At 39.1% G+C, this 16,473-nt stretch overlaps 1 protein-coding gene across 1 annotated transcript in view; it reads right to left on the bottom strand.

Annotated features, from left to right (window-relative positions):
- rhbdl3 (rhomboid, veinlet-like 3 (Drosophila)) overlaps positions 1 to 16,473 on the bottom strand; it is a 77,932-nt gene that overhangs the window by 19,154 nt on the left and 42,305 nt on the right. The window contains 5 exon segments of the mRNA XM_042484980.1: positions 1,720 to 1,868; positions 3,409 to 3,468; positions 3,470 to 3,634; positions 14,523 to 14,542; positions 15,053 to 15,215. Of these exon segments, the coding sequence (XP_042340914.1) occupies positions 1,720 to 1,868; positions 3,409 to 3,468; positions 3,470 to 3,634; positions 14,523 to 14,542; positions 15,053 to 15,215 (557 nt within the window).

The raw sequence follows: 16,473 nt of genomic DNA on the forward strand, positions 1-16,473 counted from the left end.
GACCTCCTAACATGACGAGTCCTTGCCTAATGTTTCTGTCACTGTTTAGCAATTTATAGCCACATAAAGAAACAGGAAAAAATGTTTCTTCCAGTGTTTACTTTCAGCATTCATCTGCAAAGACGTGAGTGCAAATATTGTCACTATGCCTTTAAAAACACAGAAAAAAATTATCTAATCAGGTAATATGAGAGGGATAACTTTTTTGAGAATGCTATAGGTTACTTATCACACCAAATTTGGGAGCACTGATGGAGCTCCAGGCTCACCACTTCTACCCTACAGGGATTTATTACATGATCTCCACATCATGTAATAAATGAGGTGGGATACACAGATGTTGAGAAATGTGTCCCTAATGAAGGTATCAGCATTAGCAAATGAGCTGATGAATTAACTGATTGACTGGTTAAGCCAGCCAGCAAATAACCACCAATGTTTTTCTGTGCCATCACCCCAAAGGATCTAATATGAACCAGTAATGAAATGTTTACTCCCTGAATTATTGAAAGTTGCTTTTGATCAGCCATGCATATCTCTAAAGTTGTGTGCGTCAAACGTCCTTTGAAATTAAATCTACAAAATCTGAATGGAATCAAGGCCAGTAAGTAAGGCCAGTAAACTTAATAAAGCAATGTGATATCTCCATTTAAAGAATAATCATGGAGGTCATCATCATATCAGTGTGTTATGTTTGCTTGTAGCGAGAGTTCAGCTCAGTCATTAACTTAACATTAACTCCTTGTCATTTTGAGATGTTACTATTATTAAGATGCTGGTGATGTTTCCACAACAGTAATAAATAAACCATTTCTGTATATAATCAGGCCGATTGGTAGACAAAACATCATTCTCATGTTGTTGTTTTTTTAAGTCACAGTTAAGTCACTTGTCCCTGAGGACCTAAATCATCTCGATATGTTCCTGTATAATCAGCACATGTTAAACACCCCGCCTCCCTCCTGTTATCCTTTCTTTCATCCATTCTACTTCATCTCTTAACCACACACTGTCATCCCCACCGTCTCTCCCCAGCACCTCCAGGTTCTCCTAATTAAATTACCATTTTATTAGTTCTGACTATTACCTCAGACTACATTTACCCAGAAGGTTAATTAAACCTGGATGACCTGTCCTGAACTGATAATAAAAGAAGTCTTTGGTGCTTGTGAGGAGAGGAGAGGAGAGGAGAGGAGAGAGAGGAGGAGGAGCAGAGAGGAGAGGAACAGTATATATTGCACCAAAAATCCAATAATAATCGGTTGTTTATTTGTCACTTGCTTATTTATTTTGTAACTTCACGTACAGTGAATTCACTGAGTATTACTGAATGCATCCAAGGGCTCATTAGCAACTCACCACCCCCCATCTCCTCTTCCTTATCTGCATTTATCCTTCATGACTGAAAAGGATTTAATTGCTTTCAGTTGGTGTGTTTCACTGGAGATTAATTGCACTGTGTATTTTTCTTAATGAAATCGTTATGTAACAAGCTCTGACTCACTGAACTTTTCAAATGCCATAAACCCAAGCCACCCGCGGCATCATAGATATGCAGTACCTCTGTTTGTGTTCAACCACCAATATGTTAATTCCAGCCCCACGGTGTCACACGCACTCCCCTGATCAAGGGATGAGTTTCCCATCATGTCAAATGTGTCATTGAGGCATTCCCACAGGAAAATAATACTAGAAATAGTGAGTGAGGTGTAAACTCACCCAGTGTGCATGAAAATGTAGCTGAGGTACCTCCAGGCCTGGGCTCGGAGCTGGGGGTGGTAGGGTAAAGGGCTCTTTAGGAAGGACGGGCTGGACACCTGCAGGACCAAACGGTCCAGCTGGAACCCGTAATACATGAACACGGCCACCTGGGAAAACACCAAAGAAAAAACACAGTGAGGTATCGGGATAAGCACCACAATAAACACGATGAAATGATGCTCAGCCTCATTAATCAGAACACGCTGCTCCAGCACAGGGATAACGTTGAACACAAACTTACACTCCATCTCTTTACTTATCTACAGGCGCCATCAATCACATTATATTATTATGAATTCATCTGTCTTAATTTGGACACAGATAATTATATTGGACAATTTGGAATTCTGAAATGTTTCTTCTAAAATGAGGAAAAATTCCTTATTATAAGCACTTATTGGCTTATAAGAATTGATACTTCTGCAGAGCATTGCAGGCTATAATGCAAGACTTTTTTTTAAAGAGAGACAGAGAGAGAGAATGACATGAAGCAAAGGGCCGAGGCTGGAATCAAACCTGCGGACAAGAATGTAGCCACCGTACGTGGGGCACCTGCTCTACCAACTGAGGTACTGGGTGCTCCCCAAACACACATTCTTGAAACCTAGCAAAAGTGATTAGAGCATTCCCATCCTTGTATATGATTTGCAATTTTCCTTAAATATTTAGAAAAATGCATTGTTTGCATCTATTTACATCAGCTACCTACCTCTTCTTTCATGCCTTTTACTGGTATACTGCTATGTTTCTTGCTGTGTTACAGAACTGACTGTTATTGGTGGAATAACATGAAATGGAGGGACGTCATTTAATAACTGACATGGCAAATCCTTGAGTTTCATTTATGGTCACTCATCAGGACAACTCATCTTCTTTGTGTTGTGCGACTCGCATGAAACACAATTGTACAGCCTACTTGCCAGAAGAAATGATGGCATTGTACATTTCTGTAAACAACAGATGCATTTGTATGTTTCATACCTATCATATAAATGTTCATGTATTGCTGACTTTGTCATCAGGAGGTGGAGGTGATGGTGGATGGTGTGGCACCTAGGCGAGACCACAGTTTGAGACCAACAAACAACCAATTGTTTATTGATGAGTCATCGCTACGTGTTTTAGCAGCATAGACACCAAATGTGGGTTTTCATTAGCAACCCATTGCTGTATTTTCAGCTGGGATAGTGTTTCTTGCAAGGACAGTGGCATGGAAAGTGGTCGTTTTTTTTTTACAGAGAAATCACTGTTTCAAGCAGCTTCTTAGCCACTAAAACTGGGTACTTTAAGCCCAAATGTGATTGTTTTCTAACTACAACCAGGCAGGTTTTGTGCCCAAATTAAATCACACGATAACAGTGTTTTTGAAATGTAATTTTTTTTTTATCAGCTATATAATAATGTACAAATGTAACATGTGTTTTGCAGAAATGTACAATGCCAGCATTTTTTCTGGTGATTGGGTTGCCTTTGAATTACCGCCTTCTTTCGTTTGTATAATTGGTAACTGTCGTTCAATCGTTCTTGCGTATGGGCCTTCTTATCAAAACATAGCTCTATGGTGAGGCAAGTGGTTAAACTTTTCAGCATACCTTTCACACGAGAGTTACAGTGAACATATTGGTCTCATGTTCCCAAACAATTTACCTCAGCAATGGTGATGGCCAGGATGAGCCATGGTGGGGGACAGTAGGTATAGCTGTCAAAAGTACCACTTGCGGTCACCCTCTCGGGGCAGCGTCTCGTAGGCGACGTGTCGGACCAGCCTTTGGGACAGGCCCAAGCCCGCCTCATCTCTGAGACTGCAGCCTTTCAGCTGCCTGCTCCCCTGCAGGATGGCCCTCCGGAAACTGTTGGAGCGCTTGTTACTCATCTGGGGGAAAAAAGTGAGGAAAGGGATGAAAGGGAAGTGTAAGGAGGAAGAAGAGACAGAGGGAGGCAGGGAGGAAAGAAAAAAGGAGGAAGGTTTAGGGCTTTATGATCAGTGGTTCAGCACGCTTTTACATTAAAAACCATCCTGTTTTATTTCTTATAAGAACACTGCAAGGTACTTTATTTTGTAAAATATTTACACACTTGATGTGCAACTGGAGTCTCAACATGCTCTGGATACAGGCTACACAGATACACACACCAGTCCTCCTCCGTCCAGCACACTGACGGACCCCTCCCAACTCGCCACAGCAACAGAATGCCTGTATCATCACCTAGCAACCACCAAACCCCTCTCCTAAACCTTCTCTGTCGATGAGGAGTTAATTTCCGAACATGGGCGGGGACCTCTCACAAGTAGTTCATCATTCAGAGAAGATCCCAGCAGTCAGTATCATTATCAATATCAAACCTGACGAAATGACTTCTCTGCTCTCATTTCAAAAGTGCTGCCATCCATTTTGATTTAGTGCAAATCGTTTTTATAGCACAGGTGTCACATTTTTCAAACTGCGGGCTTCTCATTTTCAAGCACACTCACACTCACACTCACTGACAGATACAGAAAGGTAGCCAAAACACACACAAACATGCACACATTTTCAATCAAACACACATGCACAAGTCTGACACACAAAAGTAAATTTGTCCACAAAAAAGGATTTGATGGATGTTTTTCCTTTCTAAATCTCATGCTAAAATTATTCAGAGACCTCCCCTGGACCAAGAGGTCAGCTATAGTTCAGATAGAGAACCGTAGAAACATGTCCTTGACTTTTAGATGCAGAAATAATGAAAGCATGTGCATTTATTCCAAACCCCAAAGCAAGGGCTGAAAAAGTTCTCATCATACAGTGAAATTACATCTGAAAGCACCAGCAAGAATCTATAACTGTAGAAGGACCACAAGTTTTATCACGTACAGTAGTAGGCTTTGTGGCTTTGTTTTCAAACTTTTTCTCTTTGAAAGGAAACTATTCAGCAACAGTACGACAATCAGGTGAGAAAAAGTGAGAATAATATACGCAAATGTTTCAGTTGCTGGTGTTAAAGGTGAGGTAGGACATTTTATTTTGGCATCCTTGGACAAAAAATGAATGATAAACTTTGAGCTTGTTGTAATTCAAGTGGTCTGAGAGAACTTGACTTCTGCACCTCCTTTTGGCCCTGTTTTCAGGCTTTAGAAAACATTTTAGGAAACTTTGGTCAATTACATTTCAGAAACAGGCCATTTACATTGGCTGTTTTACAAATGCAAATGCATGTCCCTTCAGTGACAGCCTGTTCATGGTGGAGAATCTGGCAAAGAAAGTTGCAATTCAAGCATTGGTAACAACTGCCTACAGTGCAAAGCAACCCCAAAAAAGGAAGACAGACTTATTAAAAGGAGTCTATAATATAGTCTGGCAATAAACAAAACAAAACACGCCAATATCAGCGAAGCGTTTCAGAGAAAGAGGAAAAACAGAGCTAACAGTTTAGCCTTCTGTTAAGCGGATCTTAAAGGTCAAGGCTGTGGCTTGAAATTCATATTTACAAAGCTAACGTTAGCTAGACCCTTAAATCATAGTGTGTCCTCCACTATGGACACTATGACATGGACATAAGGTCACTGTGACCTTGACCTTTGAACATTAAATTCTAATCAGATCATTATTGAGTCCAGGTGAACATAAGTGCCAAATTTGGAGAATTTCCCCCAAAGTGTTCTTGAGAAACTGTGTTCACCAAAAGGGGACGGATGAAGGGACAACCCAAAAACATAATCCCTCTGGCCATTAATGATGTTAAGGGTTTGAGCTTGTGACTTTTTAAAAGCAGTTGATACAACCAAAAACTATTAAGCATCTCTTTGCATTGATGTTGGAAAGACTCTGGTTAAACTCTCTTGTGGCAGCCTCAACTTTATACCTAAATCACTGCTGTCTCTGAGCTTTGTGTCTTTTATTACACTTGCTGTATGTTTTACAACATTCTCCATTACAATGCAATGACTCCTGTCCCACTTCACTTCCCCACAGTCTCCTTCTTACCCTGCTCTGTTTATGTCACACTCCATAACTCAACCCTACTGTTTTTGTGTCTCGAGGATTACGAGACGCCCAGACGTGTCAGTTAGCAGATGTTACTTTAAGGCAACATGGGTGAGTGATATTGTATTGAGAAAGGACAGAAAGTGGCAGAAAATGTAATGTGGCTATCTGCAATACAAATATAATAAAAAGACAGATGGGTATAATTCTGCAACTTTCAAAAGCTACATCTTTAAAGCGTTGCCTGAGTATTGAAGCAGCGATTGATGTTTATTCAAGTCGAGCACAGACTTATCAGAAGAATAAGGAACACTTTTGTTTGAAGATAGTGGACATACTTATCTGCATTGCAAACAAAGGTACACATCACAATTCGTTTCAGTTTGACTGAGTTGGAAGAAGAAAAAGGAAGGAGAAAATAAGATAAGAAGACAAATGTGAAATCAAAATATCAATAAAACCTCTGTGTGAACAGTTGGCTGATGGTTCTTCTGGCACTGTTTATGATGACTTTAGTGTCTCTGCGTGGATCACCGTTTAGAGATAAACTTCAGTAAAAAAAAAAAAAAAAAAAAAAAAAAGAAGCCAATTATTTTAGCCTTTATGTTAGGCACAGAGAACTGTGGGAAAATGATTAGGGGTTACCATGGCCACTTCTAGACCGCATACCAAGGAGAGTGCACTCACACACATGCACAGCACAGACCTCCCCAGGCAGTCGTGCTCCATAAAGACAGTCAATTCTTCGTGTGAAGTGACTGCAATTCCTCTCCTCTTTGTGGGACACAAAAGAAAGAATGACGTTGTGTCTGTTTACCCACTGGCAAGAGGAGAGGGGAGAGGGGAAGGGAAGAGGTGAAGGGGACAAATGGGTGCTCGGCCAGCAAGAGACAATTTCACTGTTTGATCAATGGAAAGCTCAGTCCGAGGAGAGGGACAGGAGAGAGAGACATAAGTGAGACACAGAGAGAGAGAGAACCACATGGAATGAGAGAGAGACAGAGGAGGACAGATGGATGAGGGAGAAGAAGAGGGAAATAAAGAAGGCTAGTAAAGAGAGACTGATAAATGTAATTAAAAAAAGCAGCTGGCTGTGCTGATAGGGTTGTGTTTTTCAGAAAAGATAAGGAAGTACAATTCAACCATTGCAGTTTTCGTAAAAGGTAGTAAAAGATTCAACTATTTTATCTTTTGTCAAAACAATCGCCAGGTAAACTTAGAAATATGGCATTCATTCTACAAAGGAATCCACCAGGGATGTGTAATTGGATGTATTTGATTGCTAGACAATGCTATAATGTTTCTGTAAAGACATTTTTCGCATTTTTTTGGAGACATATTCTGCCTTTATTACACAGTTGATAGGAGAGAGATGGCAGGATATGAGGGGAGAGGGATTGGGAACAACATGCAACAGAGATTCCCTCACCAGGGTCTTTCAATGTTGCCCTTAAAGCTGTAGTTGGTAACTTTTATTTAAAAAATTAAATTTTTGTTTTAGATGCATTCAGTGAGGTCTCTGGATATGAACTGAATCTCAGCAAGAGTGAGATATTTGGAATCAATAAACCTGCTAAAGAGTATCCGCTTCAAGACTTCTAACTCTGGCTTTATTTATCTTGGGGTGTATGTGGCTGACACTTTAGATAATCTCTACAAGTAAAAAATTTTTTCTCTGCTTACAAAAATTAAGAAAGACTTCCACCGATGGTCCCTCCTTAATCTTTCATGTTGCCAACAGAATTAATACTGTTAAGATGAATGTTTTCCCACGCCTTTCATATTTCTTTCAATGCGTTCCAGTCTTTCTTCCCCTCTCCTTTTTCCTTGAAGTAGATACTCTCATTTTGGAATTTATTTGGAGTAACAAGACCACATATTTATACACTCTGTGCGGGCTCTCCTCATACCTTAAAACCTATATGGGACCCAGATTTGGGGGACGCAATTCCGGATGATGTTTAAGGGGAGGTTTTGCGGAGGGTCCACGGATCATCTTTGTGCTAGACACAGTTTTATCCGGTGTAGGATTCTGCACCGAACCCACTATACTCAAGCCCGTCTTGCAAAAATATTTAATAAAGTGGCTCCCTCTTGCGATTGTTGTGATATATACACCAGCAAACTATCTGCACATGTTTTGGCAATGCTCTTCTTTAAATGCATTTTGGACTGAGATTTTTGAAACGTTATCTGTGGTAGTTGGGAGGACTCTTGTCCCTAATGCTATCACTGCTTTGTTTGGTGTGCTTACCCCTCCACTCAGTCTCTCCTCCGCCAATAAGGATATGATTCCATTTACAACTCTGTTAGCTAGGAGACTGATATTGTTAAAGTGGACACCCTCAGTTCTACCCACCAATGCAAGCTGGGTCAAGGAGGTGCTGTATTTTCTTAAACTGTCCCTGTCTGGGACTACTAATGCATTTATAAAGACCTGAATCCCTTTCTGTCATATGTTAATAGCTCAGCCTGCCAAGGTATTTTGGACTGAATGCAAAAGCCTTGCTTTTAGCCCTTTTTTTTAATTTCCCCTTTCCTATTTATTGTCCTGTTTGTTTTTTATATAATAATTTTATTTATGTCTTTTCTTCTTTAAATTATTGATGTTATTAATACTAATATTTGATTGTTTAATGATGTACTTTTCAATGTCAATCTCACCTATGTGCTTCTTTTATGGGGTATGTACCAGGGTGTGGAGGGGGGAAGCGGTTCATAAATAATAATAACTGTTTTTTTTAATTAATGATTGTAACTGGAGGTGTATGGAAAATCAATGTATGTGGAAAATCAATAAACAAAGTTGGAAAAATAAATAAATAAGTTTTTGCCATATTTGCTAAATTATCATTTTATCTTTACAGTAGTACGTTAGACAGATGATCCATGAAAAAAAGTATGCACTTAAATAAACAACAAATCATAGCCTAAGATTGATCAAACATGAATCAAGATTCTGCTACTGTATTGCTTATTTCTCACCTCAAATGTTTTCAGAAACAAATTTGAGTGTGTCCTGTTTAGCTGTAGAATGAGAAAGTTTGCCACCATGTTGGAAACAGTTGAGCTTAAATCCAGTACCGCCCTCAGCTGGAGCAAACTCTTCTATTTTACAGCAAAGCATGGCACAGAGATACGTTTTTTAAAAGAGACGAGAAATAGGCAATGCAGTGAAAGAATTGTAATCTATATTTAATCAGCGCTGCCTACTTTGACCGTAGTTCACAAGCAGTGATTGACATGATTGAGACTCACTAAACACTACGAGGAGGAGCAACACGTTTTTTTTTTCAAAGACTGTCTCATGTACTGCTGTCTGGATATAGTGACAATTTCAGGATATATATATATATATATATATATATATATATATATATATATATATATATATATATATTAGGGTTTACAGACAAATTTTTAAAATCACGATTCAATCAATAGTTAATTGAAATTAATCAATTAATCAATTCCATTATTTTACATTTCAAAAAAGTTTTGAAGTCCATATTAACAAGGTAAATCAGTTGAAGTGAGAGGTCAAGGGACCCCTGTGAAATGGCCATGCTGCTGCGTACTTGCCTCACTGACACGCTAGCATGACCACTGGATTCATCAGGTCTTCTAGTTTCATATGATACTGGTATCATCTCTGTGGCTGTAAAACTCAGCCCGGTACAGCCTCTTAAAGACAGAAATGTCGGCCTGCAATTAACACGATTTTAAAAAATTAACACATTATGTACAAACTTAACACAGCGCAATTTACGCATTAGTGCAGACAGCCCTAATTTGTTAAAATGTTACCAACTATAGCTTTACTCCCTAGGCAACCAGGATGCTCCCAGTTCTTTTTTATGCCCTCTTCAGCACTTTATGTTGCAACTGTGATGTTAGGAAAAAGTCTTCCACAAACAGCTGCCACAAATTTCGAAGCAAAGTATTGTCTAAAATATCACTAAGATTTCCCTTCCTTGGAACTTGGGGGCCAAAACTATAAAATCAAGAGGAGCATCCACAAAGTTTTGACATTACAGTGTATCTCAAGCAAAATAATTCTGTATCAGGCATACACGCAGGACATATATAAGTGTATTTGTAAGCACTGGCACAAATCCATCATGATCATTCCAAATTTCATCCCACTGGGGCAGAAAAACAGAGCGGTTCAACCTGTTTGTAGATATTTTGGGAAGCATAAACATATTACTGTGCCAGCTTCTACCCTGAACAGTCGCGTATGTTTTATGAGAGAGTTAGACAGGACAAGATGGATGGACAGAATCAGGATGATAAGGAAGACGCTGAGAGCTAATGCAAAGGAAGAGAGAGACCGAGCGAGACAGTAAAAGTGAGAGAAGACGGAGAGAAGAAGAAGTAAAGAGAGGCAGTGAGGGGTGGTTTGAACGCCGACTGTGACGAAGCAGTGAGCAGGCAATTACTGACAATCACACTGATGGAAGATCTGTGGTGCAAAGGAGAGATGGCGCAACAAATAAACCCCTCACAGTTTGTCTCTGTCTGTCCCGGCCTCTTTCCCTCCTTCTATCGTTCTTGTTTCCTTCATTCTGTGAAGGAAGAAGAGCTGGAGAGATAGAGATGTACCAGCAGAGACCAGACACTGATGATTAACTAGTTGGAAGAATTATAAATCTCTCTCTCAGGCTCTGATATTGGCTTTGACCCCTTTGATCTTTATCATAGAAATCATTAATGCCAGCCTAGGAGGGTCCATTATGTGTGTTTACATAGCTCACATTCCTTGAGATATTCATGTCATATTTACAAGGGTTTTTGCAGAAGCGTGCGTTCCCAAGTGCAGAACTCTTTGTAGATAACACTGAACATTTAGCCTTGAATAACTAGCTCCTGTTTGTGTGCACTCTTACTACTCCAACAGTGGTACTTATTTTAGTTTTCATTCCAGGGCTAAAACTATTATTTTCATTAAGGACAATCTGTTGAACGTTTTCCTTTTATTTATTGTACTACTAGTTTGGTTTATTAGAAAAAGGAAAAGATAACCTTGACATATTTCAAAATCCCAAGTTAATGTTAAAGTAAATTGTCCGATCACCTCTTGAAAACATAGAGGTGTTCAATTCATAATGATTTTAAAAGAAAAAACAGCACACCCTAACATTTTTGCAGCAGAAACAAATGAAAAGTAATTGTACTAACTCACTTCACTAATTAAACGATTCTCAAAGCAGCCGTCAACTACAATTCTGTTGATCAACTGACTAATCGACTTGTCTTTTCTGAACATTACTTCTAAACAAAATCATGGATTTATGCTTCCAACCAACAGTTCATAATCCAAACTATTTGATTTTCAATCAGACTAAAATGAAAGGAGTCTCTCTGTCCTTTCCTTTTTCCACAACCATTCATCTGAGGACCCAATGAAGTGCAGGGTCAAGTGTGAGCTCTTTAGATCTACAGGACATTTTTATAAGTAGTGCATTACGACCATCAGAAATACACACTATAGTTTATTGAGTGGGGACCCCTATCACAGAAGTATTTCACTGCTGGAGAGATGGTCTTTTTATCAAACTAGGCTGTCTGCGCAGTAGAAAGACACAAATACTTTTGAAATTGGATTCATATGTCCAGAGGAAGAAGAGGAAAAGGGCTGTGGCATTCAATTTGCTCAAGAGGTAGAAAACCTACAACTACCAGAACGCACTGTGCTGCACCAGCTCATAGGTGATCTACTGCAGCTTGACCTTTTATCACACAGAAAAAAATTCAGTGACCGGTAACACCAAATTACAGTTCAACAGAAAGTTAAAATATGCTTCTAAAAATATTTGAGGCAAGAAACAGACAACATAAAAATCTTGCTTCAAATTCTCGTATTACAGCCAGAAAGTGCACTAAAACGAGAGTTTTGCAAGACATTTGATGTAAAGAAATAGGCAATACCATATCAGAATCTTGTCTTACATTTGATCAACTCTGCCTGTGTTTACCTTTTGATCAGAGTTTGTTTATTTAAACATATTACACACATTGCTATTATAGGAACCTGGTTTAAAACTGGCAACATATCCGTTTAACATTTAACCAACACATTGCACACACATATAAGAGCAGCTGAAAAAACCACAGGCTGTTTGTCCTATCTTTCTTCTACACATTTATGCTGTTCAACTTCAGGGTCAAAGCCCAGCGTGGGGACTATGAAGCATAAGCAGAACACCTATGCCAGTTCAAGTCCAGTTGAGGAATACACATGAAGCAGGAAATCGACCCAAAACCGCATTATCTAGGTGTGCTAGTCTGACTTCGGTTGGACTAACATGTTTACATATATTTTAAAGGTCCAGTTTTAGTCAGATGAACACAATTATGCATTTTTTTCTAACATCATGTAAACGTACTGATTAAGGCTAAAGAAATGACACATATACTCTAGTATTGCTAGCAGATGCAACTAAGTCAAGGCAGGTATATTGCTAAGGAGCCAAGGAAGAACAGTGTTGAGGGTAAAGTTTTTTAAAGAGTGGTTCTCGAAAGGGTTCAAGCAGCAAGTTGAGGCCAAGCAATCAACCTGTTTCAAATGGACATATTTTGAACAGGTACTACACTAGTTATTTAAGAGAGAAAAGCCAACAAATCCTTAAATTTTAGTAACTGGAACAAGCAAATGTTTGGCTTTTTTGCTTGAAAACTGCCAAACTAATTGATTAATCAAACTAATAATACTTTTGTTTCAGCACTTTTTCATTCATTGCACAGCATATTACCATAATCATGAATATATTTCAGTACTTTCCCTCCCTCCCTGTATTAAGCTTCTGCTGTAGCTGGCTCTGTGAATGCATAAACTATTAAGGGGGTGGACACAAAAGCGACTAAGAAAAAAACGTTATTGTACACACAGACACCCCATTCCTCTCTGTCCCACTTCCAGTTGCATGCCATGACCTACAGCCTGTCACATGACATGAATGCACCAATTGGAGAACAACAGCAGAAAGTTCCCTTTGACATTTTTCCAAGCTTCCTACAGGCCTCATTCTTCTCCCACTGTATCAGACAATAAACTGCTCTAAAGAACCAGAGAGAGATGGAGAGATGGGCAAACTCACACTCACAGACAACAATGAATTCCCCAGTCTCTGCAGACGCACACACACACACACCCACTGCACTGCCACCCAGTAGTCATTGTGTACCACACTACTCCCACTCCGAGATCACTCCACACTGTCCCGGGTCAGCAGTTTGGCCTCCCATGAGGAACAGCAGCGAGACAGCGGAAAACAGAAAATGAGAAGGTTATGAGGCAGCGAGCACAGCTGGAGAAGCTTGAGTGAGACCTTGGACAAACAGCAGCAGGCTGCAGTGTGAAGGTGAAAATGAAAGTGGGGCAAGGTGAGCGTTAAGAGGGGAATTTATCACCAGGCTGAGAGTCATTTCCTGTTAGGAAGACTCTTCACCTTGCAGCTGGAATATGGCTTTGGGGGCTTGATGTAAAAATGAAAAGGAACACTATGTAAGTCTTAATTCTTGGTGATGAAGTCCTGAGTCATGAGGCAAGTCACAATAAAATTATAAACTTTGTGTTAAACAAAGTCTTAAATAATTCATTATGCACTCTAACGATTCTAATGCTGTTTAAAGCGAGTTAGTGCAGTGAATTTGCAGAAATAATAAATGCCTCTTGCCAAGTTTGTACTTGTTACTTTTGACTACAAATTTGAAGGTAAAATGATCACATTTCTTGGTTTGCTTTTTTCCTGCAAAGCAGCAACAATCATTTATAATTTCTGAGCTTAAAGTTTTACATTTTGCTTTTTGTTTGTTTATTTGTTTGTTTGTTTGTTTGTTTAGGGTTTTTTTCCACCAATTTAATTTTTATTGTTATTTCCCCCTCGCCCCCTCAGTGTAATCAGGAAATGTTAATACAGTCAAAAGTGATAATCCAAGGTACTATTTTGCACTGCCAACACCTCCAGTTTTCCTCCTGCTGGGGTAACATGATTAGCTGTTGTCAGATTAATCCAAAGTATATGCATGATCAGGAAAATGACGAGCAGATTTGATGCACACACTTTTTTATTCCATAGTTGTTCATCTTTGAGGCTTGCAGACATTATTAACTCATTACATTTGAAGGGACCCTATATTACCCAGCACACAGCACAGTGCAACTGCTTGCTAGCTTCACATCAATGCAGTTGTCATTTTCAGCACCCACACTGTTATAGCAGCAAATGTGCATGGACCCAACTGTGCATCCATGGGTGTGTATCATAAAATGAGGTGTGGTTAGACACATTGTTGGTGTATGGTTTGAGGAAAAGAGCAACTTTGACTGACAAAAACCTGGTCTAAAGACCGACTAGTGCAGTATTTTCCTGCCACTTAAAGGGTGCATTATGTGCCTCCATTTACAGGTTCACAACACCTGCATTCTTTGCTTGGTCCACACACAGGGACACACGGATGGGTTGTGGGAGGGGGAAATAACACGTCATTAATGAGGAAAAGATTACTTACACTCTCTAAAATGTAAACATAATAGAGAGCAGTGCAGAGCTGCCGTCTGTTTCCATTTATGTACAAGAATATGCATAACGTCATTTTTTTTTCAGAGACAAAAAGTTTACTTCTATTTCCTCTGTCAAGTCTATTTTTTTTTTGTTTTGCTGCTTATATGTCCCATGATATTTGCTGTAATGAAAAATTATTTATTATTTTGCCCATTCACACTGAATTAAAGTTAACAGAAGGTGAACATTCGCCAGTGTTAAATTTGGGCATGTGTGACTGTGCCCTTACTCTCAGCTGAAAACCGCTCGCTTCTCTAATATGCCAAATCCATCATTTAATGTCGATGTGCCAGGTGCATACACACCTGGCGTTTAAAGGGAATGGGATATAACAATGTGATTGACTCATGTTATGCCAAAAACACACTTATAATTATTTAAGGGACTAAATACAACCCTTTTGCCCCTTGCTCTTTACTTTACAATCAAATTATGCACCATTTAACAAGCGAAAGTGGAACTGCATAAACCTTTAATACACTTGCATGCACTTTAGACCATGCGTATTACATCATCTACATGAGGCCCAAAAGGTCCAAAGTCTAAGAGAAATCACAAGTCTTTGGTGTTAAAATCAAGTCATTTTTTGAGTGTGTTTTTTTTTAGTTTTCATTTCACTCAAAAGTCATTAGATGTATGACTTGTTTCCAACTCTAAGTGAAATCCACAGCATGCCATATATATCTATTGATATTGACATGAACAGCTAAACAACTGATTTCTACTGAACACGGGACACTATAAAAGGTTAACAAAAACTCACCAGGTTGACAAAGTCTTGGTAGCAGATTTTTCCATCGGCGTTGCCATCGGCGAGGGCCAGTAGGACTTCCAGTTTGTGTGGGTCAAGCTCAGAGCCGTGGGTTGCCAGCAGGTCCCTGAACCGCTCCGTACTGATGAAGCCCGAATTCTCTGGGTCATACTACAAATGAACACATGAACATGCAATTTTAACATGAACATGGATGTTTAAAAAGAATAGAGTAGCACAAATACAGCTTTCTAAAGAATACAGGCACATGCCGGTATTTCAAACAAGCACCAGATTCAAATAAACATGAGAAGTTCACTGCGGTCAGTATCCCCCCCAGTGCATAATTTTCTGTGCAGCCAAACATCAAAAGCTTAAAAAACCATCAGCTGTGGTTTAGTCACAGTTTGAGCTTCTTAGAAAGGAGCCCTAATTGCTCCAAAAAGGCCCAACTGTTGAGACGCAGCAGTAACTTTTAACAGCTTTGGATTTCACTTTGAAATGACACTGAGTGCTACATTTAACCACAGCCTGTTTTTCCTGCTTATTCCAGAACAGAGGAGGCATTCAAATGTATCTGAAAAACAACAAATATTTTCACAAAACCAAAGATATTTTAAAAGCTTTAAATTAAAATGACCTTGACAGCAGTGATCACTTAGTCACTTGCATGTGAAGAATTCTTCACTTTTCTGAAACATTGCTATCCCTCGCACTGGTCCCGCATACTCTTTTCTATAAAAGCTTAATAGTTTGGTGCTTCACATTTAAAAGGAAAGCTTCACTCGCAAAAATGACCATTATTTATCAATTACTCACTGTGTAATACCTTGACTTCGTGAAGAAAACTTGTTTTTTTTCCTCACGTCTCCACGGTGAGCGCAAAAAAAGCAAACATTCTTCATGAATTTAAGTAAAAAGGGTCCGCATTTAACAACAGTATAACTATATCGAAAGATGCTTTTACAAACTGTCACACAATACAAGTCTCATCCAGTCATATGCTTGTTTGCTTCCCAAACACAAGAATTTTCGCTAAATCCTTATGTCTTAAAACACGTCAGTACAAACACTCATGCGCAGCTGTAGGTGTGCAGTCTCACTACTTGAAGCGTAGTATATTGTAACATTTTAGCAAAAATGCATGTATTTGGGAAGTGCTGATGATACCACTTGATAAATAAGACTTAGGTTATACTGTATATGTTTTTTTTATTGTTTAACTTGGTCCCCAATTACTGTGATTCTTGATTTTTGAGGAATGTTTTCCTTTTTGGGATCCTTAATTCTTTGTGGAGGCATGCAATAAAAATAAAAAGTTTTCTTCACAATTTCAAGATATCACGTGGTGATAAACAAAGACAATTTAGAGTGAAACTGCCAATGGAAAATGCATGCATAAAAATGCTTATTTTCATGTGTTTCATGT

The sequence above is a fragment of the Plectropomus leopardus genome, chromosome 4, assembly GCF_008729295.1.
Source record: "Plectropomus leopardus isolate mb chromosome 4, YSFRI_Pleo_2.0, whole genome shotgun sequence".
Lineage (NCBI taxonomy): Eukaryota > Metazoa > Chordata > Actinopteri > Perciformes > Serranidae > Plectropomus > Plectropomus leopardus.